This window comes from Typopeltis vanoorti, chromosome 4, assembly GCF_054136105.1.
Source record: "Typopeltis vanoorti isolate ZY-2024b chromosome 4, IOZ_Tvanoo_1.0, whole genome shotgun sequence".
NCBI classification, from domain to species: Eukaryota; Metazoa; Arthropoda; class Arachnida; order Uropygi; family Thelyphonidae; genus Typopeltis; species Typopeltis vanoorti.
The window spans coordinates 158,362,942-158,383,371 of record NC_143552.1 but is presented as its reverse complement, the minus strand read 5'-3'; the positions used below and the strand labels follow the sequence as shown (position 1 = coordinate 158,383,371).

The following is a 20,430-nucleotide window of genomic DNA, read 5'->3' as shown; positions in this document are numbered from 1 at the left end:
CAGAGTTTCAATTACTACTTTTGAATTCCAGCACTCTATGCTGAAATATTGGAAGAGCAAGCAGAAGAAATGGAAGAGCTTAATCAAGAAGAAGACCTTAAACTTCCTGAAAATTTGGATTACTACAGGTTCAAAATTTTGAAACTTTATTATGATCCATATATTGTATGAAAATGTGTTGAAATACAATATGTCATCTTTCTCTTTCAGGAAATCACAAGCTTATAACTAAATAGAATTAATTATTACTTTCTGTATTTTGCCAGAGTTAAATTTTCTTCATGAAGGGAACAATGTGCTGCTATAGATACTTGTATGCAGGCATGCGTGATTTAATAAGTGAGACTACATAAGTAGATGAGACCAAATTAGAGGAAGGAAGACTTACAGTCATAGACTATACCATCTTGTGCACTTGGTTGAGTATTCATGGCCATTGAGCTGTTGATGGTCTGTGAATGAGGGGTAGTTTAAGGTATCCATATTTGTTGAGATTAGGATAGTTTGTTAGGGCAGAGGCAGATTCAAGAAATAGTTTCTCATATTTATATGTTCTGTCAGCCTGGTTGGCCGAGTGGTTAGTGCATCCATTCTCCAGCTCGCCGTGGGCATGGATGTTTGTGATTGTCTGTGGAAATACTAGTGGTAGTCGGCAGTAGATGGTGTTGGTGTAGTAGTGGTCAGTTGGAGGATTGAGTGGTGGAGACAGAGCTGTAGAGCAGGTGCCCTCCCTCAATGAGTCTTTGGACTCCTTGGAGGTGTCAAATAATAATAATAATAATAATAATATATTTGCTTTGGTGAAGTAAGATTGCCCTTTTCCAACTGGATACCTGAATGGGTATTCATGGCATTATTATTATTATTTGACACCTCCAGGGGTCCAAAGACTCATCGAGGGAGAGTGTGCCAACAGTATCGAACGATTGGTCCCCTTCCAACTACTAACCGTGCTCAAACTTACTTAACTGAGCCATTATCAGCAGAGGCTCTACCAATCGACCAACCTTTGCCGGCATGGGGGGAGGAGTATTGTTGATGATAGCTGATGAGCTGCAGCCAAGGAGAATAGAAGTTGAATTGCAGGATAGAGAAAAGAGCACATTTGAGGCCATTTGGTGTGAGATTGTGGCTAGCAGAACTAAATATACAATTGGGTGCTGCTATAGACCAGGTGATGGAAAAGATGGTGGTGACAGTATGCACAAGCAAATAGAAGAAATGAGTGGAAGGAGGGTAATTATTATGGGAGATTTCAACTATGGTCGCATTGATTGGAGTGAGGAGAGGACACACAGGAGGAAGGAATCGGATTTTATGCAGTTATTAAGGGATAATTATCTGCAACAGCATGTAATGGAAAATACTAGGGGTCAGAGAGTGCTTGACCTAGTAATTACATCTGAGGAGTTGGCTGTAACATATATGACCACATTGCCACCAATTGGTGAGAGTGATCATAGGGTCTTGACTTGGGAGGTGGCTAAAGGTGTGGAATTTTCAATTAAGACAGGGTACATGTGGAATTATCGGGCTGGAAAGTATGATAAGCTTAGGAGTTTGATTGGTTCAGTGCCGTGGCATGTACAACTGCAAGGACTAGAAGTTGATAGTGCATGGGAGGCAGTTAAGAAGTGTTTGCATGAAGCAATGGCTGACTGTATACCTAGAGTCCAAATAATAAATCAAGTAGGGGTTAAATGGATGAATAACACCATTAAGCTTGAGCTGCAAAAAAAGAAACAACTATGGAGGGAATTTAAGGAGAAAGGTGACCGGCAGGCACATGAACGGTATAAAGCGCAAGCCAGAAGGGTAACAAGTGTGGAAAGAAAAAGGATTATGAAAGAACATTGGCCATGCAGGCTAAAGAGAATCCTAAACAGTTTTTTTAGATATGTAGCAAGTAAAAGGAAAAATGTACATGGCAGAATGATTTTAAAGAATGCCGATGGTAGGGAGGTAACTGAATCAGTTGATACAGTTGAGTTACTGAGTGAGAACTTTGCAAGAACATATCATCCAGGTGGTGACATTGCAGAAACGAATAAACCAGTAGATTATACGGGAATTGTGGTGAATGAAGTGGAGGTGAGTAGTCTATTGCATAACCTCAATGTCAATACATCTGTGGGATTGGATGGTATACCAACTCATGTCGTACGAGAAGCAGCTAAAGAATTGTCAGTACCCTTGACCATTTTGTTTAATTTGAGTCTCGGCTCTGGGTTAGTCCCGAGCGGGTGGAAAGAGGGGAAAATAGTAGATTTTAAAGAATGCCGATGGTAGGGAGGTAACTGAATCAGTTGATACAGTTGAGTTACTGAGTGAGAACTTTGCAAGAACATATCATCCAGGTGGTGACATTGCAGAAACGAATAAACCAGTAGATTATACGGGAATTGTGGTGAATGAAGTGGAGGTGAGTAGTCTATTGCATAACCTCAATGTCAATACATCTGTGGGATTGGATGGTATACCAACTCATGTCGTACGAGAAGCAGCTAAAGAATTGTCAGTACCCTTGACCATTTTGTTTAATTTGAGTCTCGGGTCTGGGTTAGTCCCGAGCGGGTGGAAAGAGGGGAAAATAGTTCCACTGCATAAAGGTGGTTCCAAGACTGCTGTTGTAAATTACCAACTGATTAGCATATCAGGAATCATTGTCAAGGTCTTAGAGAAATTAGTCAAGAAAAGAATACAGGATTGGATAGATGAAAATGGGATATTGTATGGGAGACAACATGGTTTTGTGAAGGGTAGATCATGCCTCAGTAACTTGCTCACTGTTTTATAACACAGTGACAGCTGAACTGGATAGGGGTAATGGGTTTACAGTGATACTACTGGACCCTGCCAAGGCCTTTGACAGGATACCACATGGAACTCTAATCAGTAAACTGGAGCAGATGGGGATAGATATAGGGTTGGTGAGATGGATAGGAGGGTGGTTGAAGGAGAGATACCAGAGAGTGATTTATTCAGGAGTGGAGTCTAAAAGACAGCTTGTGACTAGTGGTGTGCTGCAGGGCTCTGTTCTTTGACCACTGCTTTTCAATTTGTTCATCAATGATATAGGAAAGGATTTGAGAGGAAGTGTTCACTTGTTTGCTGTTGATGCAAAGTTGGGTAGAGCAATTGTGAGTGCACAGGATGTCAAAATTTTACAGTATGATTTGGATAGTTTGGAGGACTGGGCTAGGAAAAATGGATGTCAATTTAATGTCCCAAAGTGTAAGGTTATGCACTTTGTGGTGAAAAGAATAGCAGCAGTATATCGCATTGGTAGAACCATGCTCCAGGAGATTGATGAGGCCAGGGATTTGGGAGTGTTGGTGGATAAGGAATTGAAGTTTAGGGAGCACATTGCAAAACTGACTAAATCAGCTCATCAAATCACTTGGCTTCTGAAAAATACTTGAACAAGCAGAAACAAACAAGTTGTTGTTCCTCTGTATCGAGCCTTGATAAGACCCCATCTGGACTACTGTGCCCAGTTATGGGCACCAGGGTTTCTTCGTGATGGGGAGGAAGTGGAGAGGATCCAGAGACGAGTGACCAAGATGATAGCAGGACTGTGGAATGAACCTTATGAGAATAGGTTGAAGATTTGTGGGTTGCAGAAATTGGTCGATAGGCAAAGGAGGGGTGATATGATTGAGACATTCAAATTACTGAAGGGTTTCTATAAGATTGATCCAGAAGATATTTTTGAAAACATGACTGGTGGTGGGAGAACTAGAGGCCATGCATGGAAGCTGGGCAAGAGCATGGTTGACAAGGGTGTTAGAGCTAGGTTTTTAACTTGGAGAGTGGTGAATGAGTGGAATAAGCTTCCAGAGTCTGTTGTGGGTGTGCTATGACCGTGAATGAGTTCAAGGCAAGGTATGATAGATACTGTGTGGATGTCGAATAGTTGTTCTTGACATGATGTTAACGCCTCCCTCGATGAGTCTGTCGACTCCTTGGAGTTGCCCGGAACAATAATAACAATAATAACAATAGTACGCCATTCCTGAGCAACCATAGTGGTGGCATCAGATGTGGAGATCCTGAATACTAGCTACAATCCTTGTATTTGCTTAAATCCTAGACAAATACAAGGATTGTAACTGATCTTTATGGATACTAAATTTTTATGCAGTTTAAAAGTGGTCACCAGATTGTAATTTGTTTTAATTTTTTTTTTAAGAAGGTGGCCAACTTTTTATAATTGCCACAGATTATGGGTGATATTTACTGTAGTCTGTGTTTAGAGGGAATAGGAGAGGTATATGGTGTGTTTATCTTTTTTCTTTTTCTTTTTTTTTTGATCTAGTGGAGATTGTAAGGATGTATTGTGTATGTGGTTGATTTCAGAAGCGAGTGCACTGCTATCAGAAAAAATGAATTTTGCCTAAGGTTTTTATAGTGTCATATTGTTGGGTGATGTAGTGGTGTGACTGTTTGGATGTATTTGTGTTTGCAGGGAGGTCTGTAGACAGCATATGATGATATAAACAACTGTGAAGCCTATTTGGCTTGTCTGTAATTAGAGTATCTAGGAAGAGCAGACTGTTCTTACTTTCCATTTCTAAAGTAATTGGCTCCTTGGATGATGTATTATATTATTCACCAAATGGTGAATATATCGTCATCTGTGTAGTAGAGCCAGATAGTAGGTTTCTGTGGAGCAAAGGTATTCTTTTCAGAGGTCTTCATAAAGTATTTGGTTGGGGAGGGAAGCTGAGAGCCAATGACTGTATCCTCTATTTGTTTGGGGAATTTTCCTTACCAAACAAAACAGCTGAAGTTTATGGCGGATTGAAACAGGGGTCAGATTATCAGTAGGAAATTCAACTTGATTTAGGTCACTATGAAACATATTTAGATGAATAACGAAAAGACATGAAAACAGAACATTAGTTCAGTGTTGTGGAAAATAAGGTTTTCTGTACTGGACTTAAAGTGGGCAGTTCTTTATATGTAAGGAGATGTTGCTATTTCCAGTAATGTAAGAGAGCACTTTGACTACGCGCTTGGCTAGTTTGTAGGTGGGTAATCTATGCCATCCACAGTTAGCATAATAGTTCAATTATTTAGTCTTAGGTGCTGGTTCATGTTGCACTTTAATGGAATAACTTACAGGCACAAATAGCAATAATTAAACAACAGGTTTAATCAGTTTCAGTATTTCATCTCAGTTACAGACATCATCAGGAATACAATGTTAAAATTGTAATAACACATACACAAAAACGCACAAGAAACAAGAAAAGTGGAAGAAATTAGATAAAATAAATATAGACTAAAGTCCTATAAGGGTGGTTCTCTCTATGGGTACCATTGGCTAGCCTTATGTTGGGTGGGAGGCTTAAGAATTAATCATCATCATCATCAAATTCCTGCCATGTACCCTCAAGGGGTGTACAGGATATGATAGTACTACATGAAAAAAATTACATCATTATTAATTTCCTATCTACAATTTTCCTCCAAATCAGTCTGTTACTTGTCAACACTCCAATATTATCAGCTCTTATATTTCTATCGTCTAAAGCACTTTGTACCGTATCAATCCACCTATATCTTGGTCTTCCTCTCGGTCGTTTTCCTGCCAACCTTGCAGAGAACACTTGTTTTGCTAATCTTTCCTCTCCCATTCTGTTTAAGTGACCATACTACCTGAGATTAGCTCTGCTAGCGCATTCCTGGATGCTGACAATGTCAAGTTCTTTCCTAATATCCTCGTTTTTAATATGATACTGCCATTGATGCCACCTGTTCATGCCTATAATCTTTCTCAGGACTCTCATATCTGAAGTCTCTAGTCTTTGGTCAAGTGTTTTACTTCTGACCCAGCTCTCAGATCCATAAGTTAAAACTGGTTTGAACACTGTCTTGTATACAGCTAATTTCTCTCTTATTTCTCTCTTATTCCATATGAATTTATTCAATTGACTTCCCACCATAGCAGCTTTGCTGATTCTGTTGTCTATTTCTATATTTAATTTACCATCTTCAGTAAAAATCGTGCCTAAATAGCTGAAATGTTTTACTTGTTCCACAGGTTCTCCATTCACAACACAGTTGACATTTTCAATGATTCTGCCTATTTTCATTGTCTTTGTCTTTTTATTGCTGACCTTCATACCATATCTATTACAAGAGCTATTCAATTTTGTCAGAGAATCTTGCAGACTTGTAGCGGATTTATTTAGAAGTATAACATCATCTGCATAGAGCAAAGAGCTGACATTAACATCTCCAATTTCGATATCATGTTTAATACCACTTTCCTTCATAATGTGATCCATATAGATAATGAATAACAGAGGGGATAATGTACATCCTTGTCTCACACCAGATTTAACATTAAACCATCTTCCTGTACTTCCTTCAATTCTAACTGCTGACTCACAACTCAAATAAAGACTAAGTATTGCTTGATATAATGCCCCATTGACACCATATAACTGCAGCGTATTGAATAGCTTTTCTCTTGGCACCTTGTCATATGCCTTTTCCAAATCGACAAAACTTAAATACAGATCTTTGTTATATTCCCATGCTTTCTCGACTATTTGTCGTAAAGTGAAGATCTGATCCTGACAGCCTCTATTTGGCCTGAATCCAGCTTGTTCTTCACCAAGCTTTTCTTCCACAATTCTTCTCAACCGTTTCTCAAGTATACTTGCATAGATCTTGCCAGGAACACTCAGTAGGGAAATACCTCTGTAATTCTCACATGCAGTTTTATTTCCCTTTTTATATATTGGTACTATGAGAGCTCTACTCCAATCATCGGGAATTCGTCCCTCTGTCCAGGCTTTCTGAGCTATGCAGTGCAGCCACTGTAAGACTCTTATACCACCATACTTCAGCATTTCTGGTCGAATATCATCTACTCCTGCTGCCTTTCCACATTTCAAGCCTTTGATGGCTCTTTCTACTTCAAGTATGGATATGTATTCCTGACTGCATGCCTGGTCAGTGTTTTTTACCACTGTGGTGTCATCACTGCTTGTTTCATTTAGCAGTTTTTCAAAGTAATTACTCCATACTTCAAGGATATCTTTTTTCTCCTGTTTTCATGTCACCTTTATCATCTTTAATTCCTTTTATAGCACTCTTTCCTCCATTCTTAAGTTTCTTCAACAACCTCCAGAATATTTTGCCACCTTCTTGATATTTATTTTCTATATTCTTGCCAAAGTCCTCCCATGACTTTTGTTTAGCTAGTTTTACACAGTGTTTAGCATTCTTGCATTTGTCTCTATATTCTCTAAGAGCACAAGCTGACTTATTTGACAGGAACTTTTGGTATGCTTTCTTCTTTTCCTTCACTGCCTCTTTAACCTCCTGTGTCCACCAGGGAGTTCTGATTTTTTTATCCTTACAAACAACCTCACCACATGCCTCTCTGGCAGAATCAATCAATGTTTTCTTCAGAGTTTGCCAATGAATCTCCAAGGTTTGATTCCTGTTCTCAAACTCTTTCATTTTTCTTCAATAATCTTTGTGCATTTTAGTCTACAGCTCACATCTGAGAGCTGCTCAACTTTTATTCGCTTTAAAACTTTCTTACATGTTATTCTTTTCAATATGAAATTCAATTTTATCCTGCTCAAGACTAAATAGTGATCACTTCCAATTTCAAATCCTCTGTACACTGTGGTGTCCTGCACCAGGGAGAAAACATCACTATCAACAATAACATAGTCAATGAGACTTTTCTTATTCCTAGCCTCTTCTCTCCTTGTGAATTTGTGCACATTTTTATGTTGGAACATGGTGTTAGTAATAACCAGTCCATATCTTGAGCAGAAATCCAACAGATATTTGCCATTATTATTAGCTTTGCTCTTTTCTCCAAATTTTCCCTAAATATTTTTGTATGTCTCACAATCATTTCCTACTCTGCTATTTAGATTTCCAACAAGGACCAACTTTTCATTTTTCATTGTGTCAGTTGCTTTTTCTAAAGCCTCAAAAAATTCCTCCACTTCTACCTTAGTAGAACCTTCTGTGGGACCATAGGCACAAATAAGTCTCATTGTCCAGTTCAACTCTACTTGAGACTGACTGCCATTCAAGAAGATTAGCCTCGTATTTTGTGTTGAATACTATGGCTACTCCTTCTTTTCCTTGATTGTCATTGCCTGAATATAACTTTTTGTATTTATTGCTCAGAAAGATCTCACCAGTTTTTGTCTTTTTTGTTTTAGTCATCCCTATTATGTCGATCTGGTACTTATCTAATTCCTCAGCTAGCTCCATTTCTTTGCCATTCAGGCTTCTTACGTTGGTAGTACCGATCTTTAACTCTGGTGATGTTGTGTTGGGGTTTATTTTCAGATTTGTTCCAGTAGCTGACTTTTCGCTGTTCGCCCTGGTTCCCTGGGTGAAAACAACGGGTGCCTTGTTTAACCGGGTGACGCCCTAGCCGGTATGAAATTTTGTCATGTTGTACCATCATTCTATATTTTGGTTTAACCAATAAGAATACAATTTGGTCGGCTAAATCCCAAATTTCCAGCCCATCCTCGTCCGTTCAGTATCCAAGTAGATACCCAACAGGGTGCACCACAAGAAGGTGAAGATTGGACATTAGGTCAGAAGCCCTGGTCGGTTCTGCGCATTCCTTTAAAGGCTATGTGGAGGTCTCCTCTCAGTTATACAGCTTTGACCCTTAATTTAATTCTTAAAGCAGTGGAGACCCTATAGAACAACTAAAATATTTTAGCTATTTAGATACAATTTTTAGCAGAGATGGAAAATTAAATCTGGAAAGTGACAACAGAATAAGCAAAGCTGGTATGTTTGGGAGCCAGTTGAATAAATTTATATGTAACAAGAGCGAAATTAGTATACTGAGCCCTAAGTGCCCACTGTGTTCATCTGAATATGCTAACTCTTTATTTTCTTTCATGATCAAAGGGCTTTCCCAGCATATGATTAGTTACCTTCCTGTTAAAATGATTCTAGAAACAGTAATTGAATCCAATAGAAACTCATTGACTAGGTGGTGAGTGGATGTATTAGAGCATGCACCTGCAATTATGGATAGTAGTCTTTTTGTTCCTTAGTCTGCCTGACTAAAGTGCATTTCAAAAAATTTGAGGCAGTTAATGCAAAACAATAATAAGTATACCATGCTAATTTTAGGTTAAATTTCAAAGTAGACTCCTCCTTGACTGGCATATTCAGAAACACTTTTTTTTTTTTTTTTGGAATGCTGTTCAGCTCCCTTGTAACTGCAATCTGAATCATTTAGTGTTTGGAAATTATGACCTTTTAATGAAATTTCAAATTTGGGAAAAGAAAATAATGAGCTGGAGTAAGGTCTGGCAAGTAAAGGTGGATGGTGAAGGTGCTTTTTCGTGAAGTAGGAACCAGTTGTTGGATTGGTGCAATGCTGGTCTCACTCCATTCATTCATTGTAGTAGGCATTGCAAAATGTCTTTATTAAATTCCCCATTGACCTGTTGACCTTAGGGACAAACTTGTGATCAGTAACACCTTCTGTGGCAAAAAAGACAATGAGCACTCAATTTTTGAAAATGCAGCTTCTTGGGTTTGTTGATTTTTTTTCCCTTTCCACTTGGCACTTTCCTGCTTTGTTGGAGGATCATACACAAAATACCACATTTTGTCTCCAGTAACAGTTTTGTTCAAAAAGATTCATCTACTTCTACCATTCTTTACACAGAACTTTATCACTATTCTGTTCCTCCATTGCATCAGGTTACAACATATAAATCCATCACTCACAAAACACATGTTAACTCATCATCTTGAACACAGACTACTGATATTTAGTCACATGGTGGTCAAAGGTTCGCTACAAATATTTTCATGCATTGGCCAACAGATAGCTCTTGCAAAAACTTTTATGGTAATATTAATCTCAAAACTTTTGAGCCACATCTTGTAGAAAAGAGCTCCAGACAATAAATGCACGCATGCACCATTCAAAAAGGGAGCACACATGCCTAGTAACTATATGCACAAAATTTTTGCTTTCAAAAATTACAGTCAATAATTTTTGAACATACTATAAAAACAAATAATATGATAAATCATACTTATGTTATTCAGTAATTCCTCCAGTGTATCAACTCCAATATTACCCTAACTCATCCCAACTTAAGTAAATTCTAATTGGTTGCTTTTAGCCTGTGTTGTGTTGGCAAACTGATGCTGATGTCAGCAAGTTGCAGGGACCTATCACTTTAGAGTGTCTGCTGTCTAAACAGTACAATCACTTGAACTTGTGCAAACTATGATAGATTTTTATGGCTATGCAGATTTAAGCAAATTAATTTAGTCCATGCAGTTTTACGGGTTATAGCTTGTGAAAAGGGCAACATTAACATGAGAAATATTTTATTAGCAGTTTTAATGCATTAAAACATTAATATTACTGTCAAAGTTAAAGTGGAAAAGAACTGCAAATTTGAGTGACTGAACAAATGTGTTGCAGAAGATTAACCTTCTGTATTCCTCTAAATATTACTGACAGGTCTGATGAGGGCAGGGAGAATAAAAATCCCAACTCCTCCAGTCTTGTAATGCCTTCTAAGCTCCATTACAACAAAAGTAGGTATTTTTCTTTTAATGTTTTTAAAACTGCAAAAGTATGGAGGAACAGCAGCATGATGTTGTGGCACAACATAAATCTTCATATTGCTTCTCATTTAATTAGGCTATGGAATTCTCCCTGGGATAGAACCTGCTCATGGCATATTTGTCCCTGACCAGATGAGAGAGGGAACAGTCCTAAAAGGATTAGTTTGAATAAAGCATAAGAAGCCATTCACCAATGGGATCAATAGACCTTTCACCCATTCTGTAGAAAGGGCCTCTACAACCCCACCACATCTTGTAGCAGTGACTTTGCTAAAAAAAAAAGCTAATATGATTGTGCCTTATAACAAATCTTACATTTCAACAGCTGTCACACGGAATAATCAGAATTGCATTCAGAATTCTGACTGAAAAGAATCAATATTGATCAGCATTACTCCGATATTGATCAGCATTACTACGGATGAAAATACCAAAGAGAAGATATGGGATTAACATCAGACCTAAACTCTACATGGCCACATGACATGTCCAGGTTTTTCTGATGGGTTCTGTTCACATTATCTGTAGAGAGAGAGATAGGATTGACATCAGAGGGATTACAGAGACCAGGTGAAATGGAGAAACATATCAGAAGGCAGGATAGTAAACTAGTTGTTTACTCAAAAGGAAAATTCAAAGCACCATGGGATAGCTGTGGTACTGAGGATAAGTCACGCAAGATCCTTTCTAAGTTATAAGCTCATAAATGAGATATTTTTTAAGTGAGACAGTTCTTACCAACTGCTCTAAAAGTTTTGCTACCACACCAGAGATACTTATAGGTCAGTAGTCAGATACAGTTTTTGTACCATCCTTGTACAATGGAACTATCATACATTCCTTCCATTCCTGCACTGAGACTCAAGTTATACAAACGTGAAAGGCCTAGCCAGTTCGGCTGAACATTTTTTTAGCAAATGTGCTAATATTCCATCTGTCCCTATTGACAAATTCTTAACTAGGTTATGCAACATTTCTTCAACCTCATTTTCATGAACCTCTAACTCTTCATCCAATGTAGCAGTAAAACTGTGCACCATGTTACAGAAACTTGGTTAATATATCTTACAAAGTGAGCACTCATTAATTGAACAGTATTATTAGCTTCTGACACTAGAGTACCATCTGTATTTAATAAAGTTAGTTATTCTTCCACATTCATTCTTTCTTTTGCTTGCAGCATAATGATAAAATTCTTTTGGATTGCCTTTAGCTTACATAGCTAATTTCTTTTCGTACTCCAATTTAGCTTTCTGCACAACACTCATTACTTTTCTGGCCAGTGCTTTATATATTTCATAACTCCTCTCACTCTTATTCTCACGATATTCTTTTCCACGTCATCTTTTTCTTGTGGATTTCTTGCTTAATAAGGTTGCACATCCATTTCTCTTCCAACCTATTTATTCTTTAAACACTAGGGATACATTCAGATACTGCCTCATTTAAGCACTTTTTCAAAGATTCCTATGTATATTGCTGACATTTTACCCATTCAATAACTGATACCATGGAACCAAAAATAGTATTCTCCTAAGTTGGTAATAATTCCCAACTTTGTAGTTCAGCATGTAACTAGTTCTAATGGGAACATCAATATAATTAGATACTTCCCAAGAATGCACAGCAAGATCACTGTCATCAACTAGTGGTAAAATAATCATATTCTTAACAGAGACCCCTTCTGATGCTATGAATAAATCACACTCTTTGACCTCGAGTTCCTTCTTTTGCATGCTACTTGAGACAACTTTCTCAAGCAGCATGTAAAAGATTCTAATATTTGCTATCATTGCTCTCACAACAATTCAACAAATTCCTCTTCATTCTTATGAGATTTCTCTTCTACCCAATCAATGTTTGGATAATTATGCCGTTAATACCCATAAAACTAAATTGACATGCATTTCTTCATTCCCTGCAAGTGAGCTGCCAAGTCTGTAGCAACACCCTACCATTTATTTCATTCTGTTAGCCTCCTCTTCCCACCAGATAGCGTCAAACTCACCTACACGAGACATTGTTACTATACTTAAATTAAGGGGATATTAAATCCCACATAGTTTTAAAACCGAATAAGAAACTCAAAGATTGGAATCAGAGAGTTTCTTGCCGAATATAGTAAACTATAAAGTATCGGTGACACTAGCGTTAGCCAATGCAAGTGATCCTAGTACGTAGTACAATACCGGACGACTCGTTGCAAAGGTGTGGGAAGTTCAGATCGCTATTCTTAGGTATTTTCCATAATGTAAAAACACATTTCCTAGGAAATGTATGCTGTTATTATATTATGGAGGGAGGTCACTACCCAGACCGGTTTCAGCCTTTTTTGAGGCTTCATCAGTGAGTAGCTAGACCTAATACCAAAGTGTATAGCGAAAAGAACTTATATACTCTGCGAATAGCGATCTGAACTTCCCACACCTTTGCAATGAGTCGTCCGGTATTGTACTACGTACTAGGATCACTTGCATTGGCTAACGCTAGTGTCGCCGATACTTTATAGTTTACTATATTCGGCAAGAAACTCTCTGATTCCAATCTTTGAGTTTCTTATTCGGTTTTAAAACTATATGGGATTTAATATCCCCTTAATTTAAGTAATGTTTTCATTGCCGAAATGAAGCTTATTAGCTCTTTATACTTAAGCATTGTTACTATTTTTATTTTCTTGCATTTCTACCTAACTGGACTTATATATATTACAAATATGTTATTAAATGCTGTAGTACAATAAATACACTAAAATACTATAATAATATACTAAAAATACATATAATATACCAATAAATCTAAAACACTCAATAAATAAATAAAAATCACCGATCTTTCAAGAGCTTATTAACAGCATGTCTTTTCACCAGTAGCCTCGAACCCAATCTATCATTATTGCTGGAGATGAGATGTGGTGTTTTTAGTATGCCCATGTAACAAAACACAAAAGCATGTAATGGAAAACATCATCTTCACTAAGATTGAAAAACATGCAGGTGTCATAGTCACAAATCAAGATAATGCATGTTTGTTTTTTCAGTTGTAAGGATATAGTTTACTTTGAATTCATTAAACAGTAACAAACAAGGTGTTGTTTAGAGGTGCTGGCAAGGTGATGTGATGCTATTTAGAAGAGACCTGAACTTTGGCTATACAGTTGGATCATTCATCTTAGAAATGCACATTTACATGCACATAGATAGCTGTCTGTAAGTCACTGGCTTAAAAATCAATCAAAAAATTGGACAATATCCTCCATATTCACCTGAGAGCCCTGTAATTGATTGAATATGACTTTTGGTTGTTCCTGAAATGGAAGAATGCCTTGAAAGGATGTAAATTTTCTGACATCTAGCCATGTGATGTCAGAAAAAAAGTATTCCAGAAGACGAGTCACAGAAATATTTTGAACAATGGCAGTATCGTCTAGGTGCATTGTTGCGCAAGGGGATTACTTTAACCCTCTTATGCATAAGGGCATCATATGAGGACACAAAAATGATGTCCTCATCTGAGGACATCATTTTTAATATATACAGGGCACAAATTTAGCAAAATTAATGAATTCATGGTAATACTGTGAGATTAAATGGTACTGTATCATCATCATATTTTTTTATAAATGAATATAAAAATTCATCCATGAGAGGGTTAAAGGTGATAGTATCCAGTAGTCTACAAGTAAGCAAATATAGTTTTTACATGTACATTCCAGAAATTGATTGTCACACCTATTAAATATACATAGCAAACACAAAAAATTATACAAGATGATTTGCTTGCTTAAGCTCTCCATCAATGCATGCATAATTCATGTCATGCCTAGATGAATCATCTGATCAACATTATTAGTTCAATGGATACATCCCTTCCTATAGCCAGTTACTACAGTACTGTCACTGTTTTTTTTTAAATTGGTTGTGTATTACTGTGCTAACAAATCTCTTTCCCTCCCCTCATGATACCCCCCCAATCATAACTGTGGGAATAATGTCTAAAGATTATACAATGATATGTAATTTATTTTGCTTTACAGCTGTTATTATTAATTAATTGTCCCTAATGAAGGTAAATATAGGAGAGGGGGAAAAATAGGAGTAAATAGAAATATACACCTATTTTTTTCCCTCTCCCTTATCTCGTTAATATCATTTCACACATTTACAATTTTTAGTAATTTAAATTATATCAACAACATAGGATTGTTCCAGTTATTTATTTCTAATGCAATAAGTCCTAGACTTACATGACTTCATAGATACATGGTTGCTATACTTCCACAAATAGCACCATATATCAAGTACCACTTTGAACATAACAAATGACATTTTCTAGTAAATGCACAGTCATGGTCATCATCATCATAATGCTAATTACAGATATAGACCATATTGGTCTGTTCCGGTCTCATTATCCTTTGATATAATCTGATATTCTTTTTTGAGGTCTACCCATCCTTCTCTTTCCAGTTGATTTATATTTTATTATTTGTTTAGGATATCAGGTGTTGGCCATTCAGTTACATGTTTTATCCATTTTTGTTTATAATTGTTTAGTTTTTCTTCCATTGATTTTGTTTTTTTTTTAGTTCTTTTAAAATATCTTTGTTCTGTTTTGGTCTAATAATGTGTATTTTGCAATTCTTCTCATAAATCTCATTTCACTTGTTTTATTCTTTATTTATCTTGTTTGTTTATTTCCCAAATTTCACTGTCATATAATAATGTGGGCACTGCTAAAGTATTGTATATTTTCAAGCTTGCTTCTTTTTGTACTATATTTGGATTAAGGGGTCTATTTATCAGGCCTGCAATCTATAAAAATTTTTAATTTTTTAATTTTATGTCTTTTTCTCCTTCATATGATATTTCACACCCAAGATAACTGAAAGTATTTATCTGTTCTATTATTGTATTATTAATAACTATTTTACTTCTAACTGGAGTTTGTCTACAAAATGCCATTGTTGTAGTTTTATCTATGGAAATTTTCATTCCAAACTGTTCTACTATAACATTTAAATTATATATTGCTTTTGGTAAATTGTCTTCCTTATCTGATAGTATTACCTGATCATCTGCAAATAATAGCGTATTTATTTTGTTATTCCGGGAAATTTCTATACCTGGATTGTTTAAGGTGTTCCATTGTATTAATATTTTATTAATGTAAATATTGAAAAGTGTTGGAGATAGAGGGCATCCCTGTCTTACTCTTTGGTTTATAGATTGTTTTTCAGACATTTTTTCATTTATTTTTATTTACTTATCTTTGTATATATTCAGTATTGCATGTAGTAAAATATTAAGTATATTTATTCTTTGTAATATATCAAACAGTATATATATCTTTTTCGTAATCTATAAACAAACATTTAGCACAGTCATGCTATCATCGTTTTTTTTTAACCTTGAGCACAAGTTGTGTTTTTTTTTTTTAACAAACCTACGTAGTACTTATTGAAAACAAAACAAAGACTCTAAATATGTCTGTGAAATCTAAAAATAATGAGAATACATGTATATGTATTCACACTGGTAATAAAGAACTCATTATAACTGTGGAGACTAAAGAAGATATTAAATGACATAAAAAAGGTAATGAATTCGTATACACATTGCATGAGCTTATGAAATGCATGAGTCATCTGTTAGAACTATTAAATTGTTCATATTTGGTCTAATGTATTAAAATTAAGAACTTTTATTGCTAAAAGACCATACGATTTAATGATAAAAAATACAAAGAGCCAACAAGTTTCACTAACCACTGTCTAGCATTTTCAAGGCTATACTGGTGTGAAAACAAATGCATCAAGTTACATGAAAAACATACACTTTAGTAACTGCTAAGCCGTTACATTTGATAATTCGTGTTTGATGGCGTGCATGCGTTCAAATGCTTCAGTCAGAATCCAGTACATGACCACATGTTGTGTAGTTTTTTGCATATTGTAGTTCTGTTAAACTGAGAGAATTGATGATATTTTTCCATATGTCTTTAAGAATAGCACCTTGATTTCTATTTAAATTATTGCCTGTGCATAGCACCACAGCTGCTTCTTTGAAAGTTCTGTCTGTAGTCATTCTTGATGTAAGGCATAGAATTGTTTTTCCAATCTATAACGTGATTTGATGTTGAGAAATGATGAGCTAAACCAGATGTGATGATTCTATTGTGATTGACATCCCCCACATGTTCCTTCTGTCTTATTTCAAAACTTCTAGAGGTCTGTCCAATGTAAGAAAGGCCACACGTGCATGGAATTTCATATACTCCAGGAAATTTGAAGAAAGGTACCTCATCTTTGGGTGATCTTAAGATTTGTCTGATCGTTGTAGTTGGTTTAAAAAACACTCTGATGTTATGAGCTTTTAACATTCTCACCAATTTTGTGGATGCTGAATTAATGTATGGAATGACAGCTGTGGACACATATTGGGACACCGTAACATCACCCAAAGATGAGGTACCTTTCTTCAAATTTCCTGGAGTATATGAAATTCCATGCATGTGTGGCCTTTCTTACATTGCACAGACCTCTAGAAGTTTTGAAATAAGACAGAAGGAACATGTGGGGGATGTCAATCACAATAGAATCATCACATCTGGTTTAGCTCATCATTTCTCAACATCAAATCACGTTATAGATTGGAAAAACAATTCTATGCTTTACATCAAGAATGACTACAGATAGAACTTTCAAAGAAGCAGCTGTGGTGCTACGCACAGGCAATAATTTAAATAGAAATCAAGGTGCTATTCTTAAAGACATATGGAAAAATATCATCAATTCTCTCAGTTTAACAGAACTACAATATGCGAAAAACTACACAACACGTGGTCGTGTACCGGATTCTGACCGAAGCATTCGAACGTATGCACGCCATCAAACACGAATTATCAAATGTAACAGCCTAGCAGTTACTAAAGTGTATGTTTTTCATGTAACTTGATGCATTTGTTTTCACACCAGTATAGCCTTGAAAATGCTAGACAGTGACTAGTGAAACTTGTTGGTTCTTTGTATTTTTGTATTTTTTATCATTAAATCGTATGGTCTTTTAGCAATAAAAGTTCTTAATTTTATTAGAACTATTAAAAAAGATAAAGTTCACATTATGCAGTCATGAAAAGTTCAGCCAATGCAATCCATGATCACTTCTGAGAAACGGGACACATTAATAGAAGAAATGGGAAAATTATTGATGATTTCGATTGAAGATATGCAACAACGAATGCCACAATAAGTCTTATGCTTATACAGCAATAAACTCGATATTATTGCTGTATAAGCATAAGACTTATTGTGGCATTACTGCAACTTTTTTTTTCTTCTCATAAATCAGTTTACAGCATGCAATAATATCGAGTTTATTGCTGTATAAGCATTAGACTTATTGCGGCATTCGTTTTTGCATATCTTCAATCGAAATCATCAAAATGAATCATATTTAAGCACCATTTAACTTAAGCTTATGATTTCATCTTACATGGAAACCTTTGGAATGAATCAACCATCTAAGTTTAGGACTTACTGTATATTCTGAAACAAACACATTCTTTTTACTCCCTGTAAACAGGCCTGGTTTCAATTGAAGCACATGCCATGATTTGTGGTGTGCCAAGCAATATGTAAACAGGAAATTCAAAATAAATTCCCTGATCATGCTCTAAAGTCATGTACAGAATGTGGTGATTCGTCTTGGTCTGGCATGAGCATGTTGAGCTCATAGTGAAGTTTACACTGTGATTTATAAAAATGATACCCGTAAAATCCCTCCCTATTCTCTAATGCTTCATTCTAGTAAAACATATTTTAAACATTAGTAAAAACAATAGTTTCCAGTGCAGTAGTACCAATAAGGTTGATGTCATTAGATCAGGTAGTAACTGATTTTCTTTGCCTGCCATGAGACTACCACCCTGCTTATTCAAAGAGTTGTGTGTCTATGTAGAGCAGTTTTCAGATCATTTAGCACAATGAATCACAAAAATAGTTTTAAAACCGTTTGTGAGCCAGTTGTATATTTAAAAAAAAAAAAAAAATCAGCTAATGCCTTTTTATTCCTGTAGGCAAGTCAATTTTAACCCTGTCTAACTTTTGGAGACTGAGTGGGCAGTTCAATCTCCACCGGTACCCAATCAAAGATAGCTAGCTCAAGGCTATCACTAATTAAGTGGTATGCAGTGAAGAGAATGGCTCAACAAGTGCTACCATCTTGTGATCCCTAACCCTAACACAATATATTTAATGTCTGAAATAGTGTGGGTTCTACAGTCAATTTTCTTGAGTTCATCATCATCATCATCAAATTCCTGCCATGTACCCTCAAGGGGTGTACAGGATATGATAGTACTACATGAAAAAAATTACATCATTACTACCTATCTACGATTTTCCTCCAAATCAGTCTGTTACTTGTCAAGACTCCAACATTATCAGATCTTATATTTCTATCGTCTAAGGCACTTTGTACCGTATCAATCCACCTATATATTGGTCTTCTTCTGGGTCGTTTTCCTGTCAACCTGGCAGAGAACACTTGTTTTGCTAATCTTTCCTCTCCCATTCTATTTAAGTCACCATACCACCTGAGATTAGCTCTGCTAATGCATTCCTGGATGTTGACAATGTCAAGTTCTTTCCTAATATCCTCATTTTTAATATGATATTGCCATTGATGCCATCTGTTCACGCCTCTAATCTTTCTCGGGGCTCTCATATATGCGGTCTCTAGTCTTTGGTCAAGTGTTTTACTTCTGACCCAGCTCTCAGATCCATAAGTTAAAACTGGTTTGAACACTGTCTTGTATACAGCTAATTTAGTGTTCCGACTAATTTCTCTCTTATTCCATATGAATTTATTCAATTGACTTCCTACCATACCAGCTTTGCTGATTCTGTTGTCTATTTCTATATTTAATTTACCATCTTCAGTAAAAATTGTGCCTAAGTAGCTGAAATGTTTTACTTGTTCCACAGGTTCTCCATTCACAACACAGTTGACATTTTCAATGATTCTGCCTATTTTCATTGTCTTTGTCTTTTTATTGCTGACCTTCATACCATATCTATTACAACAGCTATTCAATTTAGTCAGAGAATCTTGCAGACTTGTAGCGGATTTATTTAGAAGTATAACATCATCCGCATAAAGCAAAGAGCTGACATTAACATCTCCAATTTTGATATCAGGTTTAATACCACTTTCCTTCATAATGTGATCCATATAGATAATGAATAACAGAGGGGATAATGTACATCCTTGTCTCACACCAGATTTAACATTAAACCATCTTCCTGTACTTCCTTCAATTCTAACTGCTGACTTACAACTCAAATAAAGACTAAGTATTGCTTGATATAATGCCCCATTGACACCATATAACTGCAGCGTATTGAATAGCTTCTCTCTTGGCACCTTGTCATATGCCTTTTCCAAATCGACAAAACTAAATACAGATCTTTGTTATATTCCCATGCTTTCTCGACTATTTGTCGTAAAGTGAAGATCTGATCCTGACAGCCTCTATTTGGCCTGAATCCAGCTTGTTCTTCATCAAGCTTTTCTTCCACAATTCTTCTCAACCGTTTCTCAAGTATACTTACATAGATCTTGCCAGCAACACTCAGTAGGGAAATACCTCTGTAATTCTCACATTCAGTTTTATTTCCCTTTTTATATATGGGTACTATGAGAGCTCTACTCCAATCATCGGGAATTCGTCCCTCTGTCCAGGCTTTCTGAACTATGCAGTGCAGCCACTGTAAGACTTTTATACCACCATACTTCAGCATTTCTGGTCGAATATCATCTA

The 20,430-nt window shown here is 36.2% G+C and overlaps 1 protein-coding gene across 1 annotated transcript in view; it reads left to right on the top strand.

The window, feature by feature from the left end:
• The window catches only part of LOC150107790 (5-taurinomethyluridine-[tRNA] synthase subunit MTO1, mitochondrial), a 309,050-nt gene that overhangs the window by 244,648 nt on the left and 43,972 nt on the right, over nt 1–20,430 (top strand). Inside the window, exon 15 of the mRNA XM_090391541.1 lies at nt 32–128. Within this exon, the coding sequence (XP_090247667.1) occupies nt 32–128 (97 nt within the window). The remainder of the gene's footprint in view (nt 1–31; nt 129–20,430) is intronic.